The sequence below is a fragment of the Apteryx mantelli genome, chromosome 1 (assembly GCF_036417845.1).
Source record: "Apteryx mantelli isolate bAptMan1 chromosome 1, bAptMan1.hap1, whole genome shotgun sequence".
NCBI lineage: Eukaryota > Metazoa > Chordata > Aves > Apterygiformes > Apterygidae > Apteryx > Apteryx mantelli.
In genome coordinates, this window is record NC_089978.1 from 73,394,394 (window position 1) to 73,408,344 (window position 13,951).

General features: G+C 37.3%; 1 protein-coding gene across 5 annotated transcripts in view; it reads left to right on the plus strand.

Annotated features, from left to right (window-relative positions):
- Positions 1–13,951, plus strand: part of NCK2 (NCK adaptor protein 2) — a 91,620-nt gene that overhangs the window by 51,839 nt on the left and 25,830 nt on the right. For all 5 annotated transcript variants that reach the window (XR_010883960.1, XM_067294995.1, XM_067294974.1 and 2 more), the window contains one exon: positions 4,347–4,588. Coding sequence is in view for 4 of the 5 variants with exons in the window: in XM_067294995.1 (XP_067151096.1) it covers positions 4,363–4,588 (226 nt within the window). In the remaining variant the exon portion in view is untranslated. The remainder of the gene's footprint in view (positions 1–4,346; positions 4,589–13,951) is intronic.

The following is a 13,951-nucleotide window of genomic DNA, read 5'->3' on the forward strand; positions in this document are numbered from 1 at the left end:
TCCAAACCAGTTCTTATACTCAGGTATTCCTAGCATTGCTGCAGTTTTTCTGGAAAATGGTTTAAAATTTTCCTTGTGAAAATTTCCACTGTTACTGATATCATTAATAAAACTTCCATTATAGTGCAGCAATCTGAGATCACCTTAGGCCCTTTTGTCATTTCAGTGCAGTGCTTATGTTAGACTTTCCCCTGCTAAACAGTACTTTGTACTCATTGGTTTCACTTTCTCCTTTTTAGTTTTTAACTTCTGGCTATAATATTCAGAAGAACAGACCACAAGTTTTCTGGAGAAGTTTTATTTAAGCAGTCTTAGTTTCTAGAAATAAATTAGATTTTATTTTGGGCCCTGGTACCAAGGCTCTGTCTGCACTCTTACAACTGTATTGGAAAATACAGTTAAAGCTTGCCTAGTTATTGTAGGCACAATCTGTGTTTCAGTAACTGCAGTACTTAAGCCTGAAGTGTAAATGATGTGTTTCTGTCCAGAAAGAAGCGTTTGTCTAGAGGATAGGATCTGCATGTGTCTTTTGGCTACAGATGTTCTGTTACCATTTACCATTGACTTTTATTGCTATATCAGTTATTATAGGATCTCCAAAGTCCTTGTCTGGTAATCAAGCTTGGCTTTAATTTTTATAGTCTATTAATATTCACATAGTAAAAGAGTACAACTGCTTGCTGTTTATAACTGATTATTTCTAACATTTCAGCAAATATAATGTTGGTAAAATTAGCAATGAAGGAAACGCTTGCTGAAAAGGGGTTGCAGGGATGTAGGATGTTGGGGGGGGTTGATTTTTTTTGTTTTTGTTTGTTGGAAAACTGCATTTGGAAGTTGCTTTAAATTAAAAGTAAAGCAACTAACCATTCATGTTTTGATACAGTAAGCCAAAAAACAAGGCGATATACACTTTCAAAAGTAAAACATCCTTTTGCAGTGAGAAATGACTGTTAGATTTCATAAATTTACAATTGTTTGCATAGATATTTTAGAGCTTTTTCTTGGTGCTTTTTAAAGTGTGACATCATTTGATGCCATCTTATTGTGATATGAGGAAATGATTCTCTATTTCAAACATAGCACTTCTGAGCATTTTGAGAATGAACGTGCCAGAAGGCTGTACACGCTTAGCAGTCAAAGATTTTCTTGATGTGGAAGAGTCATGTTCTACAGCACCCCTTCTGGAGAACAAATATGTCCTTACTTGCATCTAAAGTAATCTTAGCCCTGCAAATGTCACAGGAAGTATCTTACTGTCCTTTATGGGGCCAGTCTAATGATGTAATCATAAGCAAATTATTTTAAGAACTTCAATACCAGTCGTCCCCACATTGAAAACCAAACTCTGCACACGTGCACGCGCACAGCTTTAAATGTTTAACTGCCATTGTATGACGCATTTTGACCCTTTATAAAGTGACTGGTTCCCATCTCTTCTTGAGTAGGAATGTTTTTGCCATTAAACATTAAGCAGCACCTGCAGTGCTTTAGTGAATTGGGCTCTGTATGAGCATGCTGCATGAAAAACTTGGCTTTTCTACGTTTCTGAAAAACCTATATAGTGTAAGAGGTCCGCTTTTGAAGTGACATCATTTCTCATTGAGTGGCATTTCTACACTTGGGCAGTAGCCAGCTCCAGGCTCCCTGTCCTGAGTGAATTTCTGAGCACTGTATAGTTGATGGCGCCAAACGGGAAGTGTGTGTTCTCCCTTTGTTTCTGGCCTTGCCTCACATCTAGGGGGAAATCTTTGACTGTTATGGCAGGAGCCAGTTTCATGTTATAGTTTCAAAGGAATAGGAAGAGTCTAGTAGTTTTCCATCAGGCATTATTCGGATATTATGCCTAATATGCTCATTTTTATTAAGATACTGTAATTTAGACACGGAATTTTACTTGTTTTTATTGTGAATACAATGCTTCTAGAGGCGAAACCTGTGTGGTTGCAACATCAGCCAGCTGTGCTGCTAGTGCCCTGTTTCTTAATGTTCTCCATATCTCCAGGAATCGTGAGAACTGACCATCTCACAATTGCCGAGGTAAAATAAACTGATCTAAATTGGCAAGAGAGATTATATTGACGACACTGGCATCTGGAGCAGGCTTGACTGCAGTCTCTCTATGGCTACATCAGCTTATTGATCTGTAGACTGTGTCTATTTTATGTGAATCAGAAACCAGGGCAATTTCATTAGAGACTGTGTTCCAAAGCTCATATTCTCCTATGTCTTTGTCATTGTCAGACTGGGTTATTGTTTTAGGGTGGGGAAAAAAAAAATTAAAGGGCATAGCGATTTATTTCTTGTAACATCACCAGTTCTAAACCCTTCCTTGAATAGGTCACAGCCATTTTCAATTATAAGAATTCTGTTTCTTCTTAATTATTCAAAACACCATAACTGGGTTTTGAATTAATCTTGGGGCTGTCAGCTGTGTAAACTCATATTTGAATCTTGTTTTTAATTGCTGTATGTTCCTCTGTGTTTTCTGATTTGAAAGTGAGGAATTAAACCTCTTGATTTCAGCTTCACATTTTCAAAAATGTCTTTCTTTGGCTGTTGTGGCAATGTCATGCCTGCGTTGCCCATGAAAGACAACATTGTTAGTGATTTTATTTTAAGTGAAGGAGTGGATCTTCGGTGACAAAAAACTTAGCAACCATAATTCAGCTCTATAATGATGCTATCATAGAAACCAAAATGATGATAAAGGGAGGCTTCTGAGTTACACTAGAGTCCAGTATTGTGTTCTGTAATTAGAAATTAATTTTAAATAATAAAAACACTTTTTTTTCCCTTTGAGACACTGGACTGCTGGGACGTCTAGCATGTTGTTTTCACAACTTGTACCATAGTTAAAGGGAGAAAGTGTGTCTGTGTGCGTGTATACAAATTGTAGAAGCAAACCTTCTAGAGCATGAGTGGTATAACTTCTTTGCTGAACAGAAAACCTCTAAATGAGGTTTGGGGTTTTTTAATTTTATTTCAGTCACATAAGCTAGTAGATATCATACAGTTCACCCTAAGGTACTGTACTGTTAAGAATTAGACAACAAAGTCAAATCATGTTAAAAAGATCCCTGGACACTGGCATTTTGAAGTACTGTAGGAGTGTTTTCTACTGAATTGTAATTTATTGGACATCTTCAGTTTTTAGGGGTTTTTTTAATCTAGTATACTGATTTTGAAATATATTCTCATCTCCCTCTCTCCCACCCCCCTCCAAAAAAGCAGTGATTAGAAAAGATTACATAACTTCAGAGAAATTGTTACTAAGAATTTAGAGGACAAAATAATCCGTGGTTTGGTTAGCCTTATAACACATTTGAATGACTGTTACTTGCATGGGACTCTTCTCTCTTCCTTGCATACTGTTGTACTCTCTCACTGTCATGAAAATTAGGTTATTCCTGGCGTATTCCTAGATGTGCGGGAAAGTTATGTAAGGACACAGCTGCCTTTAGGCAGCTGACAAAGAGCTTTTCCAAAGGTAATGTCTTGTAAGTAGAAGAGACTACTCATTCAGTCTTAAGAGAACTTTGAATAAGTTTAGGGTAAGAAAGAAAGGAAGGAAGTCTGGGAAGACACAGCCAGGGCTGCTTGCTACCTAGTAGGCGGCTGCCCTGTGCCCGGGGCAGGACTGCTGCGAGCTGCTCCCTTCCTGGGAGCAAAGGGGAAACAAAGGCTTCTCCCAAAACGGCAGTCAGGTGCTGCCTTTACAAAACATTTTCAACAAAGGCTTACTAAAGACAATGCCTTCTTTTTGATGGCAGAGATTTCCCTGCTGAGTTATATTCCTTATTGAAGTATTTTTGACTTCCTACTTAAAAAAAAAAAAAAAAAAAAGGAGAATGTGTTTTGGGACAGAAAAATTTTAAATAAGATGTTAGCATAGGATTGATATATATTAAATATGATAACTAGGATGGAAGGAAAATACGTTTTTGGACTGCTGCTGTATTTTTTTCTGAAATCAGAACTGTGAATGCTAGATGTGGGATAGTTTTATAATGCTGTATACAAAAACTAAATGAATTTTATGACTTAGCCATTGTTAATATATATCTAAATAATATTTCATATGCATTCAGAGGAAGAGAACATAATACCATCTTATAACTAGAAATTGTTATCAACTATTGTCATATTTTAGTGACAGCAAAACCAAGAAAGCTGAATATGACACTTTTTAAAAATGGAGTTCTGTTCTAGGTTTTTTTTCTGTGCGTCTTTCTCATTTTCCCTTCCCTTTCCTTGCTTATTTCAGAAGAGAGTTTGAAGAAAATTTTGAGTAAGAATTACATGATGTAATTTATTGATGAACATGTTTTAATATTTTGTTGCAGAAGGACTCCATGAAAGATGACAGAAGAAGTTATTGTTATTGCAAAGTGGGATTACACTGCACAGCAGGACCAAGAACTTGACATCAAGAAAAATGAACGTCTTTGGCTATTAGATGATTCCAAGACATGGTGGAGGGTAAGAAACGCGGCCAACAAAACGGGATATGTGCCATCAAATTATGTGGAGCGGAAAAACAGCTTGAAGAAAGGTTCTCTGGTTAAAAATCTAAAAGACACATTGGGTAAGTCCTTTAGTACTTTGGAAGGAAGTACTTTAGTAGATTTGATGAATTTTGGATTGGGAATGTTGCATATATATATATATATATTTTTTTTTTAAGAGTGTGTGTGTGCGTTTGTTTTTCTTTTTAAGAAATGCTTGTATAGACTTTGTAATCCATAGTTTGAGGTCACATGTTGGATGAGGGAGGGATGGAGGGGAGTGGGGGTGGGGAGAATCATGGGGTCCGTAACCATTTTTCTCGTGTCTCGTATAGGAGAATAAGATTTTATTTTGTTCCAGTTTGCCAGTGCTTATGTATTTACAGTGGCTGGAGAATTGTTTTTTCATTGAGACATGAACTGCTGAATCTTCTCCTCTCATGCCAAGTCCTCTCACACAAAAACAGAAAGATGTGAACTGGATTGTCACAGCACAGATAACATAGCAAAGCTTGATCACTTTATGAAAAGGGTTGTATGGTGTCGTTACATACAGTGTCAGGGGTTAGGTTTCTGTGACCAAGATGTTCTTTCTGCTTCCAAGTTCTTAATACTTACTCTGTAATAGATTTGTGCATAAATTCTTCGCAACAGTATATCATCCATATAAAGCAATATACCTTTGGAAAATTTTGAGCATATTTTGAAGAAATATATTTAGAAGTCAGGCAAAAATAATTTTTGTTCTTTTTTCCTTTATTTTTGCAATGATTTTTAGTGACTCTGTCGTGGTTAAATAACTGAAAAATAGAGCTGTGCATATGGCTATAATAGATGGCTGGGTAAATGTAGCGATAACCCATCCATAGGATGGATATAGAGGCCAAAAAGCTACTAGTGTTGTTTTAGGATATAATGATTAAAATAGGAAATGTGTACACCTGGAGGTGTTTCAGAGGTGTTGGGCTTTTTTTTGCAGGTGTTGTTTTTTGCCTGTGTTTTGTCAACTCTTACCTAGGGAAAACTTACTCTGTTGCAGTTTTCTGTAGCAAATACTGACTCTCCAACAGAAAAAATGAGAATTTGGGGTTGAATTTGTTATAAAACAAAAAAGTTCACTTGGAAATAACATGGTTATAGCTCATGTGGATTTATTTCAGGTGTCCTGTGCTGGTGTTGTATCTAAGAGGTTCGATTTCTTGGTTGCTTTTTCATTACTGTGTCCTCCATTTCTGAGCTGCCATAAAGTACTTAGAAATGAAGGACTAGAGAATGGGTAGCAGGCAAACAAGGCTATCCCCAAATGTACAACTGTAATATTTAAAACAGTAGACATTTCTCTTGGAATATATTCATTAAAATGCAAGAAAATGCAATTATGTCTTTTCCAAGTTTCATGTGAAGAAGGAGCCTCAGTTTCAGTTAACTAGTTCAAATCAAATTTGCAGTTGTGATTTTAACCTCCTTTTTTATGGATTTTAACTTGTTTAAAATACACATACATTTTGTCTGAAAGTTCTTTTATGAGCTCATTGCATCTCAGTTGTGATATCACAGCAAGTGTTCTTGTAAAACATGGAAACATACTTGATGTAAAAATATCTCTATGGGATATAAAAGAAAGTGTATTTATTTAAGTAAAGGAACCAAAACATGTCCTAGCATAATATTCACCTTTACCTCTTTGATTGTAACAAAGCTGTATACTGCAGGGTGCTTCGCTTTGTTACGGTGGTGGCACATGAAACGGTGAGAAAAAACCTTTCGGGTTTCATGTCTGAACCTTAACTATTGTCACAATCTTTCAAACCTCAGCCACCTGCATATAGATTCACAGATTTTTAAGTTCTAAAGGACCTTTATTGTAATTTACTGTCTTTTCTGTTCCTAATTTAATGTTACCCCCTGCATTAGGTATATGTTATTTAGGTCAGGCAGAAAATGGCCGTATGTCAGTGATGAGGTTTTGCTTTTGTAGTGACCCTGTATACCTACTAGGGATATAGAAATCAAAGTAACTCTCATGCTCTTTTATGCTCTTGCATCCTGTGACAGTAAGAAATGGCCTACGTGTACCCAGCCCACAGATTAGCTCAAGTTAAACTTGTTAAGAAAAAAAAGTCTTAGAAGCTTAAGAGTATTCTTTCTTTATGGTTTTTAACTGCTGTGAACTGCTTAGCATAATCAAACTAATCACTTTGTACTGTGTTCTGCAGATCTGTACAATTTTCTTTTCACCTTTCCTGAATCAGAATCCCTTGCTAAAATACAGTTTTTAAGCCTTGTCTTGCTGTACAGTAATTTCCTGTTCAGAATAAGGAGAGCATGTGTCCTTCCTTAGAGGAGCCTCTGTTTTCAGCAAGTACCAAGATTTTTATTTATTTATTTTTTTAAACAAAGGCTTGGAAATAGCAAGACTGATACTTGACCTAGTGAAACAGCTTTTGAAAGTTCTCTTGTGCCCAATGAAACAAGCTCTTAAGTTCTCTTTATAGAAATCTAAAATGTGTCTAGTGCCTAATCCTTAAACCAAATCAGTCTCCAGCCTTGAGCTTGAAACTATCACCAAAATATCAGGTACTGAACTTGAAGGAAAAAAAGAAAGATCAGTCAGTCTTGTGAAATCTCAGGGCAGAACTAGCAGATTGCACTAGCTTTCTCATTGAAGGCGACTAAGACTTGAAAGAGGGGGACACTGTGACATACCCCTATCCATCTTTGATCCATCTTTGATACTTGCAGCACTCCATCAAATGGTTGCCTCCACAGACATCCACTTTCCCCTGTCACTTCCTTAATAAATTGTATTTCTTTGTATTCAAACATATTTCATTTGAAAGCATTGATATCACTCGAGTGATGTAGTGTTGCCTGTATGAATGCCCATCACTATCTACCACTCTTGTAGTCATCTACAACACTTACTAGCAGTTGATTTATGCTTACTTCCAGATGCTCAATAAATATAAAAAGTGTCAGCCATAGCTCAAATCATGGCAGACCCCAGAAGAACTATTACTATTTAATTAATAGTCTTCATAGTTGACTGTTGAAGATGCATCAACTAAACAGTTTTTAATCTGTTTAGTGTGTGTTATAATGAAAGTTTATGGCAGTGGTTAATAGATCAGTGTGTCATGTGTACAGAGCCAAATACACTACTGAAGTCTATTACATCTGTGCAGTTCCCTTTGTCAGGAAAACTTTTTATCTCATCAGAGAATGAAATCATGCTTGTTCAGCGGCAAAACTAATTTTCCTAAAACTACGTTGACCGTCATTAATAGAATTATATTAATAAAGTACTAAAAGACTGAGATTCAATCAGCTTTACTGTTGTTTGCCTTGGGGTTCATGGAAGGTTAATGGGCATGTGTGTACCTGGAAGACACAGCTTGCTGTTTTAAAATATCAGCCCATTTTCAGCACTATCCCATTCTTTAATTTCCATTGTATTTCAGAGTTTTTGAAAAAGAACATTAGCAAATAAAACATGTTCAGAGGCAGCTTTTATATGTACTGGATGCAAATTGAAAGGCTGATTAACACCTGTTTAGCCTATGTTGATTAAAATCAGTTACTTGTGGACTGAAAAACAGCTTACCTCAAGTCCCAAATGATCCCTGCTCATTTCTGAAGAGATACCCCTATATCATCTTTCATCTCTTCCCACGCAATAGCCTTTCTGCACCATTAACTCGTGGGGTTGGGTTGGTTGGTTTTTTTTCTCCCCCCACCCCGTCCCCCCAAGGGCTTATTCATTTGGGCTGTTTCTTCTTTTAGTCATGTCATCAGGGAAATTTCCAAAATTTTTAGCTTTCCTTAAGTGACTCTGAGATTTCAAGATTTGTAATTTTTATATTGATTGTTGTCTGTTTTCATCGGTTTTCTGTTTGGTATATATTACTCCTATATTCTTAAATCTCTTTGAACTAGAATAGACACATAGCTACAACTGTCCTTTTTTAATTATGGAAATCTAAAGTATAAGCCACCTATTAAGTTTTTTAAATGATTCAGCTTTTCATTTCCTTTTTTGTCTTAATGGCATGATGCTGAGAGTAAAAAGTTAATGGCAATTTAGCCATTTGAAATTACTGTCTTCTGTTTGTTCATATCGAATGAAATCTGGTAATTATTACTCTTCTTTAGGCAAAAGCCAGCTTCCAGGCCTGTGATTAAAATTTCATCTTTACTCATTATAATGAAGTTTAAAAGAGTTTCCTTGTGCAGTATTTCTTTTGTGGGGAGGGCACTTTTTTTTTTTTACATTTCAATTAAGTTTTACTAAACAAGAGACCTCCAACATACGTCTTCCAAACTGTAATTTTCTATAATAATTATTCCCATGCATTGGAAGGTTATAAGCAATTCTGATGATTATGTGCTTTGGATGGGTGTTTGCTAGTACCACCCCCAGTGCTATCTTGGAGTTCTTTGACTGTCTGCAGGATTCCTGTCCTACAGCAAAGGAGGTCTATGCTTGCTGGGTCATCTTTGTTATACTGCATGGAAACATTTTCTGAAGAAAGCAAAAAGAAGTAAAAAAAATTATTTGTTCATATAAGCAAAAACGTCTGCGTTTTTTCATGCCTTTGCAAGTTATTATCCTAGCAACAATGCCATGTCTCATACCGCAGTGTGCCAGAGGGGACTGAGGAGTGTGATCAGGAAGCGTTGGGCCATTGCTTCGTATGAATCCATGATTATCTGAACATGACTACTTTTGCCTCATATTCAGTAGCGCAGAACAGTGATTTCTTAGAGGTGTCCAGTGGTGTGGGAACAAGAGAGAATTCAGGGAGAAAGATAAGGGGGCACACGGGAAAAACAGTACGTGGCAGTCAAAGCACACCACCCTTTTGCAACATGAGTAACGAACTAGCTGGTGAAGGCCAGACAGTTTGTTCCAGCTGCACGGTGGAGGAGGGAGCGATACGGAGGTATCACGGTCCACCCCTGACCACAAAGGGTTGCATCCCAAAAATAATTGCTGCTCACAGACTAACTGTTGACCTATAGTACCCCCAGCCTCATTATCCCTGCTTACCATATTAAAAATCACGCCCTTTGCTGCATAATGATATGTAAATAAGGGGGGGGCATACCCCCAACAACCGCGCAAATGGCAATCTGGCCAATGAAGTATGTCTGCCGCGCTTCCACATCCCACCGTCAGCAACTATAAAACAAAGGATAATTCACTAAAGTTTTTGGAAGGGAAGAAGACTGAACCGCCGACCTGTTCACTGGAGATTGCTGACGAGCGAGCCTCCTTCTCCCCTCCCCCAAACAGGGACGCCTCTTTGGTAAGACTTGCGCCTCCAACAAATGTTGGACGTTACCCAGGAAAATATATTATTATTGAAAGCGCTTAATCGTTAGTTTGAGCTCATAGAAAGAAAATTTGTAGCAGCAGGTGCATTTATCAACGGCAATTCCGAACCTGTTGTATCTGTCGCTTTAATAAAATCTAATTCTTTTTACTTTGCGAAACTGTCTCAGGGAAAGTCCTCACACAGGGGGGCTCTGGCAGGCAAATGTAAATTACAAAGATTCTTTTTACTTTGCGAAACTGACCCAGGGAAAGTCCTCAAACAGGGGGGCTCCACCCTTCCAACAAGTGGTACTCCCTTTGGTAAGCAACCACAGAAGAAAGCTTGAAGACATTTTCATTCAGTTTTTAGTGTTTCTTGTTAACACATGGCCACCAGAAGAAACACCGCTTATTAAAAGGTAATGCAAGAGGGATTGGGCACCAAGAATATGGGAGATGTGTTTGCAGAATACTTAGGAATGTTAGAAATACACTAGAGATGAGTGTTGGTAATGATGGGAAATAACAGCAATCTCGATAGTATTTGACAGGAGTGGTTAAGTTGATAAGACTCTTCAAATTTCTTCTTTATTGAGATTATAAAAGTAGGTAAAACATTTCAGTAACTTACTAAATTTAATTCACTCAGTGTGCCAAATTTTCACATGGAAAGTAAGAATTGCCAAATGAGATGCAAAATACAGAAAAAAATCTGCATTTACTGCTTGTATCACTGTTCTAAGTGCATTATTTGAAAAGCATTTTGCGTGTATAGGGTTATTTCCTGAATGTGTGAACGCTTGAATTGTTACCTGTGTCAATCTGTAGATCTGTGCATCAGTTCCTGGGTGCTGTAGGATTAGAAGTTTTTATACCTTCCTCCCCCTGTATTTTATATATATGTGTATATACACACACGTGCACACACACAATTTATTTTGTGTGTGTGTGTATAAATATAATATTTTCACATATTTATATGAAAAGGTTTTCTCACATCTGTACTTCTCATTTTCCCATTTGAGAGCATTTATTTTTGTCTGAAACACCTTTGGCCTTTCTGGAAAGTGCCAGAGGAAGATCGCTCACGTGCTCTCACTCGCAGTCTATGGCTCGCACATGCGCTCTTTCCCTCCCTCCTCTCTCTCACTCTTGCTCTTTCTTTTTCCTTCTCTCTCTCTCTCTCCCGCTCCTTCTCTCTCTCTCTCTCTCCCGCTCCTTCTCTCTCTCTCTCTCTCTCCCGCTCCTTCTCTCTCTCTCTCTCTCTCCCGCTCCTTCTCTCTCCCCCCTCCAAAGTGTCAGAAGTATACACAGTGTTTCAGCCACAGACTTGGCTGTAGATTGAATCTTCCAGACTATTTCCTTGATAAATCTGTGTTTGTTTATCTGTGGACTGCCTCTTCCCTGTAAACTATAGTAATCATAGAGTACATGTGAAACTGAGAGCCTACCAGTATGGTCAAATACTAGTTTGGACTTGGTTTTATTAGTTCTTAATTAGCTCTTTCCAGTGTTAGCGTTTTCTGGACCCTGTGGGTGTAAAATTTCCTACAGAATCTAAGAATGGTTGAAATGAGAGCAAATATAGTGTCATTGTGTGATACATTGTTATATATCATGAGCTCCTAAACCTCATAGAGCTCAGCTTAGTAAAAACAGACGTGACTTATGAGACAACATAAAATATTTTAATCTCTTTAGTGCTTTGAGTTCCAAATGTTGTTCTGTGACTTCTTTGAAGCAGACATATAATAAATGATATTCTTTCTACTCAAGAGCAGGCATTCAATAAATTTGAATGTTAGGAAAATGACATTACTCCCTGGACTGTCTACAGTATGTGGCTACTTGTCAAATTATTTATCATATATGAAGGTTGAAAAGAAGGAATGATGTGTTCTGTTGTAGCCAAACATCTCTAGTTGAAATCAGCAGTAAAATCCCCCTGTAGGAGTTCAACATAAAGCATTGGCACAACAAAAGTATTTCTCCTGTGTCTCTTTCTGTTGCTTTTGTGCTTCCTTTCTTGTCATAAAATGGGGGCGTGACTGTAGTGGTATGTCTGTCATGTCTCTTGGAGCCCTGGATGAGGATAAATCAGTCTGTATTGGCACTTTTAAACAGTAATTATACAAGAATTTTAGTTCTTGGTTCATATTGATAGAGAGAAGGTAGTGGATTTTTTTCATATGCTGTGTATTCATATGCAGTACAAATTATTGCTAAGTTTCCTAGAATCTGTGTGTTAAAGTAGACTATTCCATAGTGAAGTTTGTTCAACAAAAGCACTTTTGCAGTTGTGCTTCATCCTGCTTTTCAGTTATGTTAACCAAAATAAGCATGCTTATTTGCAGGGCGTGGGGGCAAAGGCTTTGACTCTTCACTGATGATGAAATTGAGGAACACGGCTTTGTGGTAATGGTAGAAGCTGGTGGGGGAATCTGTTTAGGTGTGGTGCAAACGTCTTTTGTGGTTTTAAAAAGGAAAGCTGGAACAATTGCATTTCTTCTAGCTTCACAGCAATAATAAATCAGTCCGATTGCAATGGATTGCTGTCATTAAATTCTTGGAAGGGAGAAATGGGAGATTCTCACAGTGACTTCAAAACACAAGGAATATATTCCTTCTATTCCTACCTGAAGCATACAGAGTTAGGAGGGACCAGTACTGTTACCATTGTCATGGTAGATGATTTGTATAATAAGGAACTCAAATGCTTCCCTGTTCTTGGAAATATGTCTGCCTCATGATCATCATCTTACCTAGATTTGTTTTAGCAGCTATTTTCAGTTAACTGATAATCCTTTGAAGATCTTGAGTCATATTTAATAGCAGTAGCTGTGTCTATGGAAAATGGTACAGGAAAATACTGTTGACATGGTAAGGTCTACCATATCTCTCTATTCCTTTGATGTATAGATACTGGCAGAAGAACTTACTCATTTTGAATGAGTGTCGTTATAATATTGTGCATGTTAAAGAAGATACTGAGAATAAAAACGAAACTGACAAATTCATGGTTATGGACCTAATATATGCTTATAAAAATTTAAATAATTTCTATGCAAATAAACTATGTCCAATAAAAGTAGCATTAAAGGAATTGAAGCTCCTGCTCTGTGGAACAAAAATCAGACTTGCACAAAAATATTATGATTTCTAAAGGAACATGTGCTTTAGAAGCAAGAGAAATCTGAAATTGCAGAGCAAGTTAATGCAAAAAAAGCCTCAAACTCTTTTGATACATGCAGTAAAAAGTCTTGAAAGTAGAAGAAAAATCTGTAAATTTTCTGAAGAATTTATGGTACAGAGCAATACTTCTAATGCTTGATAGAGACTTGCACTGCCAGATGTGGAACAACTCTTATCTGATCGTAGGTGAAAAGCCAAAAGCAGTAGTGAAAGCAGAACTTGTTGCTTGATGCGCTGCTCCTGAACTTCAGAGCTAGCTGGTCACTGAAACAGAGCTTTTTTTTTTTTTTTTTTTTTCCGTTTACAATTGCATGCATTATATTCACTCTGTTGAAAGTTTGTTTTATATGAATTATTAATTGGGATTGATTTATTTAAAGATTTAAGAGTTTGAAACAAACATAATGTAAACCATAATATATCATACCTTTCAGCAGGTTTTGCTGATATGATGGCTACAGTCAAATGTTGCGAGGCTGAACGGTCGTGTTTATGAATGAATGAATTTGTCCTTTAAATTACGTTAGAAGCCTTTGTAGTAGGCACTTCCTTCTCCCCCTTCCCCTGCCCTTCCAATAAATGTGCGTGTACATGGAGGTACAATCTGACATTTAAAACTTACAGAACAACCCTTTATTTTAGGCATATGTATGTTTTGAAAAGGTAAAGCGATCGCCTTAACTCATTGCAGTTACGTGTACTGGTTTCTTTGGTGGCATTGCTGCCCTAAGCTGTTCCCATCTGAGGATCTTTTTACCTCTTTGCCAGCCAACTAAATTTCAGCATGTATTCATGTTCGGTCTTAAAGCAAGCCCAAAGTCATACACCAAAGTAGTCCTGTAGTTCCCTGTTCAAATGTCATCCTATTGCCCATAGCTCTCCTAAAACCCTATTCCAGTCATGGAGACTGACCCTTTGCTCTTTTAGTGTTAGA